Below are 22,611 nucleotides of genomic sequence, written 5' to 3'. Positions count from 1 at the left end.
CAAAGATACAAAGTAATCAAATGTACCACTTTCAGCACAAGAGCAGCAGATTTGCCCAGGACACAAGGTTTTCCAATCATACACTAGAGGTGCTTCTTTACCAACTGAGAATATATATTAATTGAATGAGACAAGAGTTTTGATTCCCAGAGTTGGTGATCTAAGATCAGAATTTTTCTGACATTGTCCTTTCATAAATTATCTCTGGGGGTTCTCCCAGTCTCGAATAAATGGATACCTGGGGATGTTAAAGACAGCCGAAATCATGAATATGTTAGCACCCACCTCCACCTAGCTCGGTATCTCAATTGGTAGAGCAATGGCACGGTATGCCAGAGACTTGGGTTCGAGTTCTGGTCAATTCTGCATTTTTCGCTGAATTTCTACATAGTAAATGTGAAGATTGACAATTTTCTAAAGTTATGACCTTGCAAATAGAAGTTTAACATGACAATTTTTTCTACTGTCCCGTCCATCTGTAGAATAATTTCATTTCATAAAGTTTTTATGAATCAAGAAATTTCATCAAAAATTTCATTCACTTACTGTAGTAGTTTGCCATATGCTTTCAAATGTAGGAAGGAGCTCCATGTCTTGCAGAGTTTGTCAATCTTGTTTTTGCTATAAAAATTTACTCCAGAATTAATACTTGTAATTCATTACCATAGCTGTTCAGTAATTTTAAATAAACCAACGCTGTTCGTATATGAATCTATTAAGAGCTAGATTCATAAAACCCATGAAAATACAGCCATGCATTTATTTACCATATTTACAGATGCATACATTGATGTAACCATAGATATAGATTTTTTAATTGCAATGTTTTATCTTATGGAGCACCTCTGGAATTTTCAATTCTTGATAACCTTTCCTTTGCTGCTTTAAGCCCTTTCTGCAAATAAATAATAAGTATCAACGTTATAGCGTATACAATTTCAGAACAGTGCCTAAGCCTCGCACACTGGCTGCAACAACTCTTGGCATTTATATTTGCATGGAGGCATAACATGCTTGAATTTCAATGCAATATGAGTAATATAGTTTTGTCTGCAAAATTGCAAATATTCTAATGAACCTGAATGGTTCATTAATATCCTTAATTAATACATACTAGCTTTGTGTGTAAACTTGGGAATTCATAAAAAGTTTATCAATGAAACAGTCTCACCCGTTAATCCATGAGAAATGTCTGATGTGTTCTTTAGTGAAATATCACTATGCAGAGAATGTGCTTACCCTAAAATGTACCCCAGCCTTGGAAACTTTAAAAAGCCATTAAAGAAATGATAATGAAGTTTGAGTCTTTGCACCCTGAAAACATGAATTACTTATGTATTTTTTAAAAATATCAGTAACCAATATTGCAACAATCATGGTGAAGTATGGGAACAAATACACTCACACATGCACACTGTACTAGCACCTGGCTTCATGTCATGTTACGCTAATTACATAAGCTGACTAGCAAAGTTGAGCTTACCAGAAAATTTGTGTTCAATTTCATTGAAGGAATAACAATTTCTTTATTCAAAGCCTGTAAATTCTCAATGAAAGTCCTGTATGCAATGACAATATCATGATGAATAGTCATCATTCCAAAATGTTCATGTGTCACTCCACCAATGGGCAATACAATACTGCCTTCTTTATCCTGGAAATTAAATTTAGAACATAGTTAAAACTCACTATTTTGCAGGGCCCAGCAAAATTGACATATTTTAATATATTGTAGACACATTCACCTATTTTCCCTGATATCGGTGAACTTTCTGACACTACATTGTTAAGTACATATGTGTTCCAAGCAGTGCACAAAGTGTGATATGAGATATGGGGTATTCCATTGCCACAGTTAAGAAAATTTGCGTAAAGCATCTTCCAGCTAGGATAATTTGCACAAGCATCCCCCAACCTATCGTAAACTTAATCAAGCATTCACTGGATGTAGGAATTTGGATTTCAGGAAAGGCTGAGGTACGTAGTATTCTGATAAAGAAAGATATATATATATATTAGTGCTGTCAAACATTTTTTTTTAAAACCAAAAGTTGAACTTTGAAAGAGCAATATTTCATAAAACTGATTTTTCAGCACTAGCTTTGAAAACACTAATGTCCATTATTTTCTTAACCTCTTTTTTTTTTTTTAGCTACAGTCATGCTGTTGGAATCGATTAAAATTAGATTGAAAACCATGCATTTTATTTCCCTTGTTTTGTATTTCAGGAACTAAACATTTGTTTTACAGGAGGTTCAGCAACTGTAAAAATGCTTTTGCTATTTTTAAACATATTCAAATTCTGGATGCAAAAGATGGGTTTTTCCTACTAATAGATCAATCCACCCTGGGTGAGGTTTCTTAGTGTTTCCTTCATTCTCACCAGGTGATTGCTGCTGCAGAACTTTCATGAAGGCCAGGGCACTTTCTTCCACTCTGAAAGTCATCTATCTTTTAGACACAGTTAACCCAATAGTACAAATTAGCTGCGTTAATCCACAACATATTTACCTGAAATATTCTGAGAGAGGCAGCATTTTGACACTAGCCTAGGGACAGCAACACTTAAAATCTGTCCTTGACTTAACTGATCTTAACATACAATGGAATATAGGGAAGAATTGAGGTAATAAATTACATAGTGAGATTTCACAATGAAGCAACAAGTGACAGGTGGCACATGTCGCTTGGGAACGAGCCAATCGACAACAATGTATCACACCATAGCAGCATGAAAACCTGCACAAGCCTGCGTTCGATTGGTGAAATCTTCCAATTCTTTCCACAAACTGTCATAGATTGACCTTATGGCCAAATGGTACTGTTTTCGTCCCCAAGCAGGGGAATTGAAGAGCCATGAGTTAAATTTTGCTGAAAAGTGCAATTACAAGCATAGCAGTTTTACATTGAGCTCATAAAGAATTTAAACATGCATAAGGATGTAGAGTGTTTTGTTTTTTTATACTTCTGGTATGTATTATTCCCTTTTTATGCAATTTTTTCTACCAGTTATTTTAAGGAGAGTTGAACTGTTGTGTGAAAAAAATAATAATGTGTGCATGAAGTAAATATAAAATGGTTCTAGCCATACATTATAATGTAACTCAAGATGGTTCTTTGATGCTTTGATTCTGGTGACTATATTTGCATTGAAAAGACTTCAGTGAGAGTGAAAATTTGTGTCTACAATAATATTTGAAAGTAGAAAATATGAAGTGCAATTACATTGTCATCATGTTTCTTACATAATAAAAATAATAAACACAGGCATAAATTAACTGTACATATATAAAATGGTTCTAGCCATACATTATAATGTAACTCAAGATGGTTCTTTGATGCTTTGATTCTGGTGACTATATTTGCATTGAAAAGACTTCAGTGAGAGTGAAAATTTGTGTCTACAATAATATTTGAAAGTAGAAAATATGAAGTGCAATTACATTGTCATCATGTTTCTTACATAATAAAAATAATAAACACAGGCATAAATTAACTGTACATATTACCTGCTTATTATATACAATGTGATTTGCCTTACAAATTTTAACAAACACTCTCTGCTTGAAATTAGCTAAGCTGTTGTGATGCAAGCGAGCACAGCAAACAGCAACTCGTTGATGTTGGAACGACTTTCCTTGATGCTTCTGAATGTTTTTCACTTTCATTCTAATTTCTGGGGGAAGCATTTTCAAGTGCTGTTCCCTTTCTTCCTCATCTAAGCTCTGAGCTTCAGAATCAACAGGTACAGTAACTTGGGAACCCATTTTGTTTAATGTACCACCTGTTACAAACAACAACCAGTCACTTAGGGCACTTAGTTCTCCATAGCATGGGTCCACATCCACGGCCCACAGTTCTGTTTTTCCCTAAGGAACAAAATATACATATTAGATTATATGTGACAATGCATATTGACAGCAAATTTATGTTTTGTCACAAATAAACAATCGGCCATCTTGAATCTGATTCAACACAATATGTGGTTCATTGTGCTGGTTTCCTCATCAGACCATTCGGTCTGATTATAGAAATGAGAAGTTTGTGAAATATGACCATCTACCGGGTGGCCAGAATGAAAGTTACCCAACTCAGACCCATCTGTAGCCTGTTTGAGGCATCGTATAACTCTTGAAATTGGTGAATTCACTATGCAGACCATGGGGAAGAGGATGGCGATAAAAGAAAAATAGTTCAATTTTCTGCCACCAGGTTGAAATGTGCAATCTTGCAATAAACAAGAGATTATTTTCTCGCAACTTCCAGCCTCGTCATGCGAAAGGACTTCTCAAGGGGCCCATGACGACGCATGGGTTAAGAAAGATGATGAAGAAATTTGAAGAGACTGGAGATCTGGGTGTTGCATCAGGAAGAGGCCACTGGCGGATTGCAGAAGAAGTTGTCACCGAAGTGGCTGTTGCAGTGGAAGATAGCCTCTTGTTCCTGATATTGGAGCAGTTTACGTCATTATTACAACCCATCATGGAAGTGCAGTGTCACATTTCAACCTGGTGGCGGAAAATTGAACTTTTTTTTATTTTATCGCCATCCTCTTTCCCATGGTCTGCATAGTGGATTCACCAAATTTCAGAGTTCTACGATGCCTCAAACAGGCTACAGAAGGCTCTGAGTCGGGTAACTTTAATTCTGGCAACCCAGTATATATACAGGGTGTTGCAGCATTCACCTACCATGTTAACATGCACAGCTATGAAGTAGCATAACATGCATTTACAGCAGGGCTGAACTGATATTGCTTTGAAGTATTGCCAATACTCTTACCAATTCCCCCCCCCGAAAAAAAAATAAAAAAAAGCTAGAGAGCAAGACATTGATTAATATTAGTATGCAAGTTTTTCACTCCAATAATATGCATCAAATTACCAGGATTTTGATTTTAAATATTCAAGAATTACACCAGAAAATTAAAATACAAGTTATATAAATAACAAAATAAACTTTTCACAAAATTGTGATGCAAAATAAATGGAAACTTTGAATTTTGCATAAATTCCAGGCTATTTACACTCTACAAAAATGTGTTTTGTTACACTTTTGCAAACCCTTCAAAAAGATCTAAATGATAGAAAAGTATTGACAGGTATTTGTAAATATATTCCAGCCGATACATTCTGATATACTGTAGATATCACTCAAGTGTCAACATGGAACAATAACCATGTGCACATTATGCTCTTGCTATAGAATCATTTTTTTTTTAAAAAAAATGACAACTAATAGTTATTTGTACTGACAAGCACAATGAATGTTTTAAAGTGGTAGATGGTATTACCTACCACCTTACTTGAAAAAGATCAAGTTTCATTTCTTGGCTAACTTTCTAAACTCGTAACTTAATGTACAGTAAATTCATACTACAATTTGATACAAAATACCATAAACAAGGAAGAATCCTTACCATTGCTGAATTACAAAATGAGATGAAATCAACCAGCAAGTAGCCACTATAACCTATCTGTTTGCAATGTGAACCTATTTGACTTGCTGCTTCATACACAAGGTCAGGATCCACTGATGTCTGTGGAAGACCGTAGCCCCATGTTTCAAATTCTGATTCAGCATTTAATTGATCTGCTGTCATGTGGACGTGATAATTTCCATTTGGCTCAATGAGTAAGCTCACTGTTATGGATGTAAATGTATTCTCTGCTGGCCATGCTTGCACAATAACGCCTGGAAAGACAAAATTAGAGTCTATTAACTAGGAATGGGCCAACAATTACCAATTCCAATAAAGAACTGATATATTTTTTACCGATACTGATGGATGATACTCTACCAATCCAATAAAAAATTGCAAATCTTCCTTCGAGTACAAGAATGGTTCATCTCCATAATTAATGTATGTAGCTACGTGACTGCATTGGATTTTGCTTAAAAATGTAAACTTGTGTGTTTAGGCACTTACTTTACAAACCCAGGGCATTAGGAATGGACAGATATGGAATTTTTGCTGATAGTGATAAATAGGGCTAGAATTTTTATGATGTAAAAATATACAAAATAAAATATGCTCTTATGATCTAAAATTATACAAAATATGCACTATAATTTGAAAAATATGCCCTTACAAGTGGGCTGTTTCAAACATCAATATCTAACATATGCCGAGATATTTTCACATACATACTATTTTTAGTTCAATTTATGGGCAATGCACAATGAATTGCAATGCACAATGAATACTTTCTATAAAGTTTCAAATAAAAATGGAAACGATTTTGCTGCAGTGCAAATAAACAAGTGAATATGGAAGTAAGAACGAATCCACTTTGAAAATGACTGTATATTTCTTGAAAAAGCGAAAATATGCTGAATATGACTGAAAGTACATCAATATATGCTCTATGATGCAGAAATGGCCATATATGCCAAAATATGACCTTAAAAAGCTCCTTAAATTAATTAGTTTCTTCATAATATGAATTTACATACAGGGTGTTTCGTAAGTTCATTTACAATGCTTGGGAGGTGATTGTACGAGTGAAAATTCATGTGGAAAGTTCATGTAACGAAATTCCGGAAACGGCTTTGTTGCCGAGTTATTGACGTTTGAAAATGTGGGAAAATGATTTTCCGAAGTGAATAATGGCAAAACGGGTGGAGAGAAGTCGTCGGTGTTGGACGGTCCACTAAGAAATCGGGTATGCTCTTGTCAAAAAATCATGCGGCAATGTTGCGCAATGTCGGCACAAGGGATTCCCCAAAGGACGCGAACGAAGATGTTGACGGGAGTGGGGTGGGTGTGCATTCTGCGTGAGCTGGTATCAACGAAAATTGGCATGTGTTGAATGGCACAAGAAAACAAAGAAAATTTCCTGAGCGAAGGGCACCATGACGTAAAAACAAAAAAAATGAACTGTGATAGGTTGCATACCCTGAAGGGCACACAGTATGCTTAATGGAGATGTGAAGGGAACCTCATCACAGATGGTTTTCAAAGTGTCCACCATATACTTCCAAGCAGAGGCGACAACAGCGAATCAAGCATTGTCTAGTGAGACCCAACAACCCCGGCGTTTCTGCTATCGATGCTGCAGCTACATTGATACGGGCAACGAGGTCCTCAGCTGACACGACAGGTGTTTCGTAAATGAGGTGTTTCATCTCTCCCCAGAGGAAGAAATCCAGGAGCGTAATATCAGGCAATCGAGGTGGCCATGGCACAGGCCCTCCCCTGCCAATGCACTGGTTGTGGAATACAGTATTGAGGAAATGGCGCACATTCCGATCGAAATGTGGGGGTGCACCGTCATGTTGAAACCACAGTCTTTGTCTCAGTGCCAAGCTCACGTCCTCTAGTAGTTCAGGCAAAACCTCACTGAGAAATGCAATAACTCGGCAACAAAGCCGTTTCCGGAATTTCGTTACATGAACTTTCCACCTTATTTTCACTTGTACAATCACCTCCCAAGCGTTGTAAACGAACTTACGAAACACCCTGTATCTTTATGGAACATATCACCCTTACCAAAAATAATATGCTAAGTCATGAAAATCCTAGCCCTAGTGATAAAGTATCAATATAAAGTTTACTGATAACTGATATTATATCGATCTGATATAAAATTCCAAATGGTCCTTGATGAGCCTGAATGGTACAATGACCTCCATATTAAATACATGTTATAAGGCGACTGCAATGCAAAAGAAGCTGCATATTTAGACATTTCCTTTTTTAAAAAATGGCCATGGAGATTGTCCTTAAATATTATAATAAAAATGGCAGAATTTTGCCCTAAATTATAAGGTATATATATATTTATATTGGATAGGTAAAATAATTAATTTTACTGATAAACCGATACACTGATATGCCTATATCGGCTGATAGCAATAGCATATCATCCCAACCCTAATAGAAATAATGACAGAATAATAACAAAATTGTGCACTAAACTACAATTCATTTGTAAATATGTCAAGACTGGTAAAAGTATCAGTAAATTTATTGATACCAATGCTCAAAGTGAGGGAGAACATGCAGTGCATGCTATCCCTCTAGAAAATTCTCATAAAGCACCCTTACCCAGCTGGAATTATTTAAATCCTCCCTCCAACTCTATTGTCTCCATGTGATCCATACAAGCATCCCCCACCTCTCTCCAAACCCAACAAAGCATCCCCCTCCAGCTAGGAATTTCCACTTTTTGTTGAAAATGTTTAACCATTGTAATAAATATATCTTTAATCATACTCAAATTAAATACAACGAAAAACTGTGTTTTTATGCTTGTAATAACCGTAGACTACAAGAAAAATAATTCTAAAAATAAATGTCTGATGAAGGGAGCGTGTGTTCTGAAATGTCACAACATAAAAAAACTGTTCTTATGCTTGTATCAACCGTAGACTACAAGAGAAATAATAGGTATCTTACCATCTGACATAACTTGAAATTATATGTGGGTTGTAAATAAAGTAGTGTCAACACTGTCAGGAAAAGGTGATAACACTGTGCATGTGCTATCAGGCAGTGAGCAATGACAGTTTGGGCCTATGTCGATGTGTGGAGTGCCAAAAGTGATCGGTACAGCAAGTGCTGTGGTGTATGTACGATGTTGAAATGAACACCATTTTCTGTACTGCTCTAAAACATGTTTACAAAGGTAGAACATTGATTGTGGATCAAACTCCAGGTTGCCTGTGGAAAAAATGCACGACAATGTCAGCAAGACTTGCATGAAACCTGTAGCAACACTACCTAGCCGTATCTGGTTGCATAATGGGTAAGTGAATTTCTTTAGGAGGTTGCAATGCATCCGTGAGAACAACCTCAACATGAGTAAAATTGCATCATGCTGGGTTCCCGATATTATCACCATTGTGCAACCATCAGGTAAGGTTAGTTAATGTTGCTTCAGGCTTCATGCAAGTTTTGATCACATTCTTGTGCATTTTTGTCATGATCAAACCTGGATTTTGATCCACAATCACTGTTCTACCTTTGTAAACATGTTTTAGAGCAGTACAGAAAATGGTGTTCATTTCAACCTCCTACATACACAACAGCACTCACTGCACCGACCAAGTTTGGCACTTCAGACATCGACATGGACCCAAACTGACATTGCCTGATAGCACATGCATGGTGTCGTTACCTTTTCTTGACAGTGTTGCCACTATTTTATTTACAACCCATGTATATATGGAGGGGAGGGGGTGGAGCTCACAATGGTATTAGCCCTTGGCCCTTGTATCATCTAGATTAATTAATGAATATGAGTACAAGGTAGCCTTTGTCCTCACATATCTTACCTTTAGCAGTCATTGATTCTACAAATGTAGGCCAACACATACTGGACACAGATTTTACATAGTTTGGTACAGCTTGTGATAATTCATTGAGGAGATGATTGTATGTGCTTGTTGATAGAACTTCACAATTCCAATTACCTTGATGTTCATACATTTCCTGATAGATAAAATATTAATTACTTCTATAATGAGCACACATTTATTCAAACAAAGAAAATTGAGAGAATTGCATCCCGAGCATCTCGATCGAGATCCTACATGTAACCCCTTGCATCCCGAGCGTCTCGATCGTGATCCTCTAGCATGCTCGTAGTTTTTACGTTATAATGTCGCTATTTTTGGCTGGATTTGCGATTTTCTTCTTTTACATTATTGTTAACACACATATTAAACAATTATGACTCTTGCACATCTTGGTGTCAAACAAAAAAGGGGGGAAAATGGCAGCTTTTTTGTGCAGCTAACTCACAAAGGAAAAATAATTCTGACAAACAAAGGCCAGATTTGTTAGCAATTCTTTTCTTCCACCACTGGAAATTAGACGAGTGAAAAGTTTGCTTCTCGGTATCCAAGGTCAAGGAATTTTCCCCGTGTCGCCACAATGGGGAGGGGGGGGGGAAGAGGGGTTGAGGAAAACTGCGCTATTACAAAGAAAAGTTTGAAAGCAAGACGAAAACAGGGTCTTTGTTGCCAAGCACATGTTTTTCAAGTTGCTGCAATGTGACCTGCATTGTCTAAAAATAGAAAGGTGCCACAGATGCAAGAAAGAGGAAGATTTGGCATGCTTTCATCACCCCTTTCCTGGCTATTGTTCTAGCAACATCCCGTAGCTCAGCGGTGGTGGTTTCTTGCATGCATCAGTTGGCTTTTTTGTGTGAAGTTTGTTATACGACCTCATCAATTAGTTTGTGAGTGTGTGTGTTTGTGGGAACGAGCTGTTCAAGTGCCATTAGTGCTAATAGTGCCTGCAGTGTTTCCAAAAGGGTTATAGTCGACCATGGCTTCTCCAAGTGATCTCTGTTCGGATGCAATTCGAGATGAGCTTGAGGCAATGGACATGGACTCCGAGTGGGAAGACAAACAGCATGACACACGTTCCCCCTCCCATCCTGCATCTCCTGTCGACTGGCAACCCCCACCCCGAACTAGAAGGACCGATCCCAATGTGCAACCTTCCCTCGGCCAGACTGGACTGAAGGCTCGACATACTGGCAACAATTCCTCTCCCCTGGACTTTTTTACGCTGACTTTTTCAGAGGAAATCTTCCTTCATCTCGTGACTGAGACCAACAGCTACTACCGCCAGCATATCGCAAAGCACCCAACGACAAAGCCCGAACATGATGTGACCCTTGACGAAATGAAGACTTTCATTGGGTTGACATTCTGATGGGACATGACCGCAGAGCAGAATGCCGCAACTACTGGTCTACGACACCCCACCTCCACACACCGTTTTACGGACAGATGATGTCACGTAACAGATTCCTACACTTTGAGGAGAATACGAAGAACCCCTCCCCCCAAGATCCCAATTTTGACAGGCTGTGGAGGATGAGGTTTGTCTTTGACAAGATTAATGAGCTGAGCTCTAAATGCTACTATCCTACAGAGCATTTAGCAGTCGATGAAGCTATGGTTTTGTACAAAGGCAAAGTCATTTTCAAACAGTATATTCCAAAGAAACACAAGAGGTTTGGGATCAAGATCTACAAACTCTGTGATTCTTTGGGATATACATATGACATGACCGTGTATCTGGGCAAGGACAAAGACTGCGGGAATGACCTCGACTCACGCTCTTGTTGTAGCGATGACGAGGAAGGTGCAAGGAGTTGGCCATAAATTCTTTATGGACAACTACTTCTCTTCTCCTGAGCTATTTGATGATCTTCCAGCAAAAGGTGTGTATTGCTGGAGGACCGTCAATCCCCGACAAAAAGGCCTCCCCCCCAACTTTTCAAAGACTGACTTGAAGCTGAAGAGAGGTGACCTACGTGTTCGGGTGAAGAATGACTTGACCGTGATATGACTTGACCGTGATATGCTGGAAAGACAAGAAAGAGGTGTACTTATTGACGAACATTTTCGCGATGGCAATGGCAATGTGTTCAAGCTGGCTATTATATGCAAATACAATACCCACATGGGCTACGTTGACAAGGCTGACCGTATGACTAACTCCTACAGTATCCAACAAAGGACGATGAAGTAGAAGACAGTCCACTTACTCAACCAGTCTGTTCTAAACGCTTTCTTGCTCTTCAAGACTTTCCATCCGAACGTGAGGCACTTGGGGTTCTGCCGTCGGTTGGCTATAAGTTTTTTCGAGATAAGTGGCAGGCTAGGCACCCGGCCTGCAGCTTCCCTAGCAGCGGCACAGCCCACATCATCTTCTATACACGCTAAGCGGTATGAGGTTCGTGACTTCTGCCATTTCCCCAAAATGGTAAGAGAACAGCGAAAATGTGCACTGTGTGGGCCACGAACCAGGTGCTGCTGCATCGCTTGTGATGTGCCACTGTGTCTGGAGCCGTGTTTTATGGAGTACCATCAGTGAAAGTCATGGTTCCAGGCCAAGCATGGGAGCTGCAGCAGCAGAGGTAAGTACAAAAGACATCATATTAGTACTTCTTTTCCAATGACTTTTTGACCAAATGTGCACTTACGCATATTCTGAAAGAGTCAGTGGCACGCAGACATGTCGTTTTGGGGGTACAAGTCATGTCATATGATAATAGTGCAATTATTTTCTTGTTCCTAACACTCCAGCGATTATTTCCATGTGTATTGTTACAATGTCTTGTACTTTTTGTCAGGGTGGGAGGGGGGGGGGGGCGAAACCTCAATTTTTTTCAAAAAAATTCTTGAATTTTCAGGTTCATCCCCCCCTCCCTCCATATATACTCCGAATGTGCATAAATTTTATATTGTCCGAATCTATGGTTCATTCCGAGTAAAACGATATATCATTTGTCTACGGCAATTAGTGTCCGATCTAGTTGTTTGAAGGTAACCTAGCCTTCTTAAACCCGAAGGTTCATGTCTGCAGCAACATAGGTCTTCCATCTTTCCCTATCTTCAGCAAGATCTATATACTCTTTTCCATCCTTACCGATTTCTCTTAGGTCCATCTCAATGTTGTCCCTCCATCTTCGTCTTGGCCTTCCTACAGGTCTCTTACCATCAGGTTTCCCAACAAGAATCCTGTAAACTCCTCTTTCCTCTCCCATTCGTGCCACATGGCCTGCCCACCTAAGTCTTCTTGATTTAATTATTCTAATAATATCTGGACATGAATACAAATTATGTAGTTCTAAATTATATAACCTTCTCCACTCACCTGTCTCCTCATCCCTTTTAGGTCCAAAGATTTTCCTAAGGATCTTATTTTCAAATACCCTCAATTTCTGTTCCTCTTTCAATGTAAGGGACCAAGTTTCACATCCATATAATACTACAGGCAAAATTACTGTTTTAGTTTCTTAGATATTAAACGAGAAGACAAAAGTTTATGAAGAGAGTAGTAACATGCATTTCCTGAATTAAGCCTACTTTTTATTTCCTCTTTAATATAATTTTCATTTGTTAATATTACTCCTAAGTATTTGAATTTGGAGACTGGTTCAAACGAGTTTTTATCAATAATTAGATTTTGATTATTACATAACACTTGGTTTCGGCCTGTAAGCATATATTTAGTTTTGTCTTTGTTAACTTCCAAACCTATCTCTTTAGCAGTTTTGAAAAATATTTTAGCATTATTCTTAATTGTATTCACATCATCCCCCAGTAAGTCTACATCATCTGCATATGCTAACAACTGAGTCACACCATTTAATTTTAGTCCTTCTTTAGTCTCTTTTACCTTCCTAACAGCATATTCCAGGGCAAAATTAAAGAGCAATGGAGATAATGCATCTCCTTGTTTTAACCCATCATGAATTGTAAATTTGTCAGACATAGTAATACCCACACGAATTTTACTTTCTGTTTCACTGGTGCATGCTTTTATCATACTAACAAGCTTCTTAGGTATTCCAAACTCTACTAATATATTATATAATTTATCTCTTTTGACCGAATCATATGCTTTTTTGAAATCAATGAATAGCTGATGGACATTTTGATTATATTCCCATTTTTTTTCAAGTGTCTGTCTGATGTGAAAAATTTGATCTGTAGTTGATCTGTTACGTTTAAATCCACATTGATAATCACCTATAATTTCATTAGCATATGGGGTTAGTCTTGTTAAAATAATGTTAGACAATATTTTATATGTTGTTGAGAGTAGAGAAATTCCACGGTAATTATTGCAGTTCATTTTATCACCTTTTTTAAACACAGGAACAATTATGGATTCTTTCCACTGTTGAGGGATTTCTTCTTTATTCCATATTAAACAAATTAATTTATGAATTTGACATATTAATGAATTTCCACCATATTTAATTAACTCAGCTGGTATTAAATCAATGCCAGGTGCTTTGTTATTCTTTAGCCTTTTAATTGCATCTTTAACTTCAGTCAAGTTAGGTTCTGGAACTAAAGGTTCTGCTGTGTGGACTTCATTTACTTCTGATTTATCTCCTATATGAACATTTAAAAGGTCATTAAAGTAGTTCTTCCATCTATTTAGAATATCATTTGGGTCAGCTAGAAGATCACCATCTTTATCTTTTATCAAGTTTACTTTAGGTTGCCACCCCTTTCTAAACTCATTTACACCTTTATATAAATCTCTGATATTTTTATTTTTGCTGTTTGTTTCAATTTCGTTAATTTTGCTTTTCAAGTAATCTCTTTTTTTACTTCTAAACGTGCGGTTAACTTCTCGCTTTATTCTATTATAATTGTTTAGATTTGTATCATCAGAGTTATTTAACCACCTAAGTCTAGCCTGATTTCTTATTTCTATTAGATTATGACATTCATTATCAAACCATGGCTTACTTTTTCTCGGTTTATGGTATCCTATACTTTCTTTAGCTGCTGATTCTATTGCATTACGTATGTGCTCCCAATTCTTATTTACGTCTGTTTCATTTATATTTTCATCATCATTTAAATCCTGCAAAACATCAAATCTATTTGACAGTTTAATTTGGTAATCTTTCTTAATTCTTTCATCAGTAAACTTTCCTGTATCAAATTTTAGAACTTTTAGATTTTGTTGCTTATGATTTAACACTGAGAGTCTTTCTCTTAATTTAGCAATTACTAAATAATGGTCACTGGCACAGTCAGCACCTCTATGTGTACGAACGTCAATTATACTAGTATGCCTTCTCTTATCAATGAGAATATGATCTATCTGATTATGAGTTTTACCATCTGGAGAAGACCAGGTATATTTATGGATATCTTTATGTTTAAAAGTGGTACTTTTCACAATTAAATTCTTTGAGGTTGCAAAAGTAATCAATCTTATACCATTATCATTACTTAATTCATGAAGACTTTCTTTACCAATCGTGGGTTTAAATGTCTCTTCTTTGCCAATCTGTGCATTACAGTCACCTAACAGTTACAGTTACAGTTTGAAGGTAACTATGCATTTTGTTGAAATTCAAGACTTCAGTCAAGTGGCATGCAGACATGTCATTTTGGAGGTACAAGTCTTGTTCTATGATAATATGATCATATGATAATGATCATATGATAATAGTGCAATTATGATTATTTCCATGTGTATTGTTACAATGTCTTGTACTTTTTGTCTGGGGGGGGAACTCCCATTTTTTCTTCAAAAATTTTGGAATTTTCAGTTTCCTACCCTCCCCCCCCCCTCCTTCCATATATACGCCGAATGTGTATACATTTTTTATAGTCCGAATCTATGGTTCATTCCGAGTAAAACGACATATCATTTGTCTGTCTACGGCAATTAGCGTGCGATCTACAGTCATTTTTATAAAATTCTGCATTTTGCTGAAAATCGGCGAAAGAGGCTTGGGTGGCTAAAGGTTAATTTGATTAACATATTTCTGTATTGAAGAATTTGTTGATTTTTAATTGATATAATAAAATATCAACTTTGCTACAAAGTAACACTTGATATATTTCTGTCAGCCTCAGTCACTGAGTGGCCAACATAATGCACCATGAAGCCAGAGATTCCAGGTTTGAACTCTGGATAAGGTATGGGTGTACCACTGTGTGTCCCATCATCAATTTCATCAGTTCATCATTCATCCCCATTGTCTTGATTAACCCAAGAAGAGTAGATAAATTTCCCATGCACATCATAAACAAGTTTTTTCTCCTTTTTCAATATGGTTTAATGGTCAAAAGTGTCATGTTGCTATTGCAGGAATATAATCAGCTAATTATCAAAATTTGGAATAATTTGATAAAATATATATATTCATTGAGTAAAATACATTCCACCTTATTCACTGATGTTATTCTTATTTCAAATCTCGATTGTAGAATCGCAAAACATTCTGTTCATACTTTTCGTTACTTTTAAGAGAAACGAAGACATGATTTTTTTTATGAAATTTAGTATGTGATGTATTTCTGTTGCACGACTAAATACTAAAAAAAATGAATCCATGTAAGGCCTGCAGTTGAACTATGTGTCTGCATAAAGAAAACAAGTTCTGCAAATTATACATGTAATCACCAAAAGTACAATACTTAATATTGATATTTATATTATCAAATTTTGACACATTGTACTTTCCATACTAATCTACAAAAGGGAATGTGAATAATACTCCTGACACATAAAACTGTCATCCTATGTTCAAAAATATTTACGACTTTTTATTCTTTATAATTTGTATTACAAACAAACTATAGGGTCATTCCACAGAATTTCATCACAAAAAAATAAAAATGGTTGCTCGACCATTTTTGATTTTCTTAATATTTGGTATGTTGAACCCCTTGGAAAAGAGAAGTCAAAACAGGTTTCAATTTTTTTTTTTATCTGGTATGGTTTTTAAGTTACAGGGTGTTGAAAATCGCAAAATTGCGCAATTTCACGAAAAATCAGCTTTTGCAAAATATTTAATATCTTCATAACGAATGAAGATACTGTATTTTAAAAATTTCAACTTTATTGGAATCTGCATATCTTACATATCACACATATGAAGCATCTTCAAAATTTGGTAATCCTACCTGCTCCCCCTTTTGAGTTACAGGGGGGGTCAAAAAGCTGGTTTTTGCTATATTCCGATATTAAGCTCTTGTATCTCAGAAAGGGAAGCAGTTAACAACTTGCTTATTTTTAGGGTAAATTAACTAACATATTACTACAACATAAAAATAAAATTAACATGTTATCTGTCCCCCTTTCATAATAATAATAAAAAAAAACTCTGCAATTTTACACAATGTGTTCTGATATTTCAGATACACTGATCATAGCTTGCTTTTTATTACAAAACTTAACCATGTAACTTTTTTAGTACTGCAAGATATGCAGATTCCAATAAAGTTGGAATTTTTTAAATATCTTCATTCGTTATGAAGATATTAAATATTTTGCAAAAGCTGATTTTTTGTGAAATTGTGCAATTTTGCAATTTTTGATACCCTGTAACTTAAAAACCACAACAGATAAAAAAAAATAATTAAAAACTGTTTTTGACTTCTCTTTTCTAAGGGGTTCAACATACCAAATATCAGTGGCGTCGCGTGCGGTTCACATACGGGTGTTCACAATAATTTTTTTATACTGAATGGAGATTTACTCCTCTCCCTGGTAACTTCATCTTCAATTGAAAAAGTAAGAATAACAGTTCACTTATTTTCAACTATTTCCCACAAAAATCACGCTATATTTGAAGTAATACATTTTTTATTCAATTAACACCCTTTTAATCACGCAATTTACAATTAGTAATGGTTAGTGCAAACTAATTAGTATAACATGCAATCTCAGGTATGTACAATGCAAGACTACCATACTTCGCAATCTACTTTCTATTACACCGACCATATGTTAACCAACCACATTCATTCAGCATTGAAAGCACGTGCATCGTTAGCGGGACAGAGGGGAGGATGCGTCCAGTCCAGAAAAAAAAATATTTTGTATGTAAGATATTTGGGAATTATACAGAATGATCTCGCCCCGCCCACAATAACTACGTTGGGATGCTTATGATCAATGTGACATTCCATATGTTCCTTCTTCCCTCGTGTTTCATATTTTCCCTCCTAGCATCATTTTGCCATGGTTCAGAGAGATTGATTTTTGACCATTTAATGCAAGGGTTCTCAAATTTCTTTGCTTCACGGCACCCTTAGCGTTTCAAGATTTTTCCGCGGTGCCCAGAATGTAGCCCTCTCTAAAACTTGCATCAGTCAGTTACTTGTAAGATTGCATGCCTTAAGTTAAAAATTAAACACGTATTTCAAATTCAGAAACATTTCATATGTAAAAATGTACTAAATAAGCACATATTTGAAACATCCATAACATTGACTAACAATTCAGTGAAAATATTGGAACATTTCGCAGTGCCCCTGCGCCCCTCAGGATGCCGCGACACACTCTTATTATTAACATATTTACCCGTCGTTGCCTTCTAATCGAGGGGTCCTCGGTTCGATACCCGTGGAGGAACTTCGTTATTCGAATCCCACTTAAAACTGTAGGTCCAGTCCCGATTAGTCTTACTGTGCATAAATTGGACTTAAAACACCAAAAAAATCAATCAAACATTTTTACCATCCTTGATCTTATGCATTGCACGAAACTAATCATTCCAGAGGCAGTCTTTTGTATAGCTATGTGCAAATGGTAACAAACGCCCAGAATGTGTCCTTTGCCCATCCATGCTTCGAGTGAATTGTTCACTTACAAGAACTGTCCGATGAAAAAAGAATAACAATTCTCTTTTAGATATATTAAAATATTTTTTAAATGTATCTATTACGAACAAGACTACTTACTGATTTGTCCGAATAAGTGGCCAAAGAACACACACTAAATATGCACTTTCAATTATAGATTTGCACATGAACTCCCTCCTGAAGGATAACCGGCCGAAGCCTATAATTGAGCTCTAGATATTACACAGAAAAAAATAAAATTCTCACTGTGGGTCGAGTAATTGAACGCCACACACCGACGCACAATGCACTTAATAATGATATCAAGAGAAACTAAATTCTACATTATGCTGGCACTTACCTTTATAGAGGATACAGTTCCTTTAGTAATTTGTGTTGCAACCACTGTGGTGAATTTTACTTGTAAGGGAAGTCCATCTGTCTTTCTTTTCTTCTGGAAAACTTCTCAATTACTTGGTGGTTAAAGTCTTTAATGCCCCTCACCAGCCTTTTCTCGATGGATAACATAGCTAAAGCCGACAGCCTATCCTGAGACATGGTGTTTCGTAGAAACGTTTTAACCCGTTTCAAAGTTGAGAAGCATCTCTCTGCCTCTGCAGTTGTCATCGGAGTCACTACGACTATTCTCAGAAGCTTCACAACTTCAGGAAACGATTCTGTCAATCCATTTTTTATGAATAGATGAAGAAGAGGTACTGCGCCTTGAGCACATCTGAATTCTTCCCTAGTGTACAGAACAGACAACTTGGTTGATAAACATTTCTCTTCAAGTGTTGGGTACGTTTTAACTGCAGCATTTACGAGATCAGCAAGGAATGTTCTCTGGTATGTAGGAAACATTTCCGGATTGAGAAGTTGGGCTGTAACAAGGTGATTTTTGAAAGAAAGTATTTCTTCAGTCTGTACAATAATGACATCACATACTTCTCTCGCTGCGTTATGTGTGTCAGGCTTCTTTCTCTTAACCAGATGTTCAGAATTTGTAGGCCCGATACTACACTGAATAGAATCAATCTGCTCCCTTACTTTTTGTATTTCCAGCTTAAAATTTTTCACCTGATTCTCAACCTGAATTGGATCCGTATTTGTTTTCTGAAGTTGACGGAACAGAATTTCCACATGCGGCATTATGTAATGGAATGCAGTCAGCCAAAACACAAAGATTGGATTGTGCAGTATGCGCAACAAACCATCACACTCCCGAAGTGTAACTCCATCGACAGATGACATGTTACTTATTGTCTCCAAGCAATCGATTGACTCGTTTTTATGTTCGTAAATAACAGAAACGGTTCTGCTATTGTATGTCCACCGTGTCGGAACTCCTCTAGGCAGATGCTTCTGTACTTCTGCTTCAACTACCTTTGTTCTCTTTGCTGACCGAGAAAAAAAAAGCAGGGAAAGCAGACAAATTTGCAAAAAAACAACTTGGCTTGTGTAATATCTGTCACAGCACGCTCCATCAGTAAATTTAGTTGGTGAGCATAGCAATGAACAAAGTAAGCTGTTGGATATTGTGCTCCGATCTTGGCTTGAACACCATTCACACGTCCGCTCATGACCGACCCCACATCGAAACTCGTACCAATCAACTTTTGTGGTGAATTTTCTAGGTGTTTCTTTAGCTCAGATAGGAGTGTAGACGAAATGGATGTTGCATCATTGCTCTGAGGGTTTAAGAAACCCCAAAATATTTCAATGGGATTTCCTTCCATTTCATAACGGTAAATTAACACAAGCTGGGTGTGAGTTGTTACTTCAGTTGTTTCATCTGCCTGGATTGCTACAAATTCAGAGTCTTTAATTTCTTTGGAAATCTGGTCCCTGCACACTTCTAGCATGCAATCCAACAGCTCATTTTGAATCATTGCAGATGTTTCTTTGAATGTGGTTGCTGTTTCCAGATGCTCTTGCATTGCACTGTCAAGGCTCTTCACAAAGTCCACTAATCCACGGAACACTCCTGGATTATCCGAAGCTTCTGACTTGTCGTGACCACGCAAAGCAAGTTCGAAAGCACCACAAAATTTTATGCAATCAATCAGGCGAGAAAGTATGTGTCGATTTTTGTCGACTTTTTCGTTGTGACGGAGAATTCCTAAAGTATAACTTCTGTCAAGTTGTCTCATAATGTTGTCTTTCCCTACCATCGATAAATTCAGAACGTTGCTTAAATGTTTTTTTGACAATTCATGTTTTGTAATGTACTGGCTTAAGTGACTAAGGTCTTTCACCCCTGTTTTTGTCCATAAATTGTCGCCTCCAAACAATAAACAAGGAAAACAAAAGAGCACGTTCATAACGTTGCATCCACATAACCAATTGTACTTCGTGTACCAGTCATTTTTGAATGTTCTTTTAAACACGCGTTTACCTCTTGTACAATGTAGAGGTCCGGCTGGTGAGCGCCCATCCTTTTTACTTCAGTTCGTTCTGCTTCGCTCATTCGCGAAAATGGAGTTTCTTTCAAACTCCTAACAGTATTCATAGTGTACAAAACACAACACTACACTACACACACACACACGCACAAGCACGCACGTCTGAAAGCCAATGCACATAGGTCACCCAACCGCTTGCCAATAGATATCTCGCTCTCCAACAGTCGACACCACTCTAACTGCGTTTTGCCGGTTGCCGCCAAAGAGCATAGGCTTTTTTATTGCCTCGCAAAAGGAAGGGAACTTGACCTTTCCAAAAATAACGTGTCCCTTGCAGGTCTCCCACAGCAACAGTGTTGCCAACAACTGAAACGCAGAAGTTGCCAAATTTCAACATGCGCTAAAAGTTGCTGAATCAAATTTACTGGTGAAAAATGCAAAATATATTTTTAAAAAGTGCTGTAAAGAACAACTTACATCAGGTTTATTCCAACCAATAAATTAAATTTCAATGTTTGTGCATTTATATGTACATTAAAAAAAATACTTAATTTCAAATGAGAATTTATGCATATTTCATTTTAACTTTCTAACTTCAAAGAAGAAAATATTATGTGTAGCAAAAATGCATCTCTAGTATTCTGAAAGTTATATTTTGTTCTTCACAATAAGCATATTCCAATAACGTAGAGAATAGTAAAAATAATTTACTAACGTCAATTAAATATTTTTACGGTAACAGCTATTTAGGCCTAGGACTCTATACTATTCTGAGTATAGTTACCAGAAAAATGCGTGTTCAATTGATGTAAATGTAGTCGGCACTTTCCTTTGCAATTTAATTCGGTGAGAGTTCTATTTTTTTTTGCATTAAAAACGTCGATTCCAAAAAAAAAGTTCCACAGTCTGAATGGCCCTTAGCCGCACATGCGCAAATCATATAAACGTTGAAAGATATGTACCTCCTGCAGACTAGTTTCTAAAGAAAAGTCGCTCGTCACTATTCCGTGAACTTTAGCGCCCACTGGAATTTAAAATCTGCCGGGTTTAGCGACTTCTCACTAAAGTTTGCAACTATGTAGTGCAGACCATCTCGAGTCCCCCTAGGCATGCCTTGTATATGCTGCACTCTGGTGCCGAATGCAAGAAGTACTGCCGCTTGAATCCGGGCTCCCAGCACCATATGTTCGCAGAGCCCAGTGAACATTTTCACGGTATAGTGGCCAACAGCTCATTAGCTGCCAGTTCACAACACACAACACAGCAATTGTGTTCATCGCAACCGTGCAACACAGGAGTCAGTGTTACCAACTATCTAAAAAAGTTATCAGACGTGAAAGACGTCAACTCCGAATAATTGTGTGTATATATTCGAACATCAAAAAAGTATTTTTTTCAATTAAATATATGTGTGTGTGTGCATTTTATATGTACGTAATTTAAAACATATACACGAGTGTTCACGTGCTCATGCGAACATTATCAAATATGAAGAAAATCAAATATGGTCGAGCAACCACCTTGTGATGACATTCTGTGGAATGACCCTATAACACAATACCTTCATTACATCATTCAAGGATGGCAATACTTCTGTTGTGACTTCAAACACCATTGTTCCTCTGCTTTTTATTGTGCTATTTAATTTTATTATCCAACGAGGCACATCAGGGTATTGGACAATTAACTTAGTTAATTTGTTGAACAGCTATAAGAGAGGAAAATTTATTTATTAATTCAAATTAATAGTGTTAATTTTAAAATAGTTACATAAAATTGCATGTGTGAAGATTAGGGTTGAACCAATGTTGATACCGATTCTCAAGTTGTTCAGAATAATTGTAAATAAAATTAAAGACCAACTATTGTAGAACAACTACACCATAACAATCTACAAGAGTGTTTCTTAATGTTCACATAAATTCATATCTGTCATAATATTAAAATAGCTTAAATTGAATCACAGAAAATCAACTTTTGCTGCCCATATTAATACAAGTTTTACATAATTTTCAGCATATTTGGAATGTATGAAAGCTTTGGTTTGTCATTTTATGACTTGGTTAATTTTATGTATGATCAGTGGGTTTAAAAAATTACTAACAAACTTAGTAAAATACGTGCACATCCACTT

General features: G+C 36.7%; 1 protein-coding gene across 1 annotated transcript in view; it reads right to left on the bottom strand.

The window, feature by feature from the left end:
* Window positions 1–766: 766 nt before the first annotated feature.
* LOC145995186 (IQ domain-containing protein H-like) overlaps window positions 767–22,611 on the bottom strand; it is a 55,329-nt gene continuing 33,484 nt past the window's right edge. Inside the window, exons 10-15 of the mRNA XM_083131739.1 lie at window positions 22,039–22,185; window positions 9,280–9,436; window positions 5,420–5,694; window positions 3,510–3,869; window positions 1,484–1,654; window positions 767–895 (exon numbers count right to left, since the gene is read on the bottom strand). Coding sequence (XP_082987865.1) covers window positions 833–895; window positions 1,484–1,654; window positions 3,510–3,869; window positions 5,420–5,694; window positions 9,280–9,436; window positions 22,039–22,185 — 1,173 coding nt within the window. The 3' untranslated portion in view covers window positions 767–832. The remainder of the gene's footprint in view (window positions 896–1,483; window positions 1,655–3,509; window positions 3,870–5,419; window positions 5,695–9,279; window positions 9,437–22,038; window positions 22,186–22,611) is intronic.

This window comes from Lepisma saccharinum, chromosome 11 (genome assembly GCF_977018435.1).
Source record: "Lepisma saccharinum chromosome 11, izLepSacc3.1, whole genome shotgun sequence".
NCBI classification, from domain to species: domain Eukaryota; kingdom Metazoa; phylum Arthropoda; class Insecta; order Zygentoma; family Lepismatidae; genus Lepisma; species Lepisma saccharinum.
This window is presented reverse-complemented; position numbering and strand designations above follow the sequence as displayed.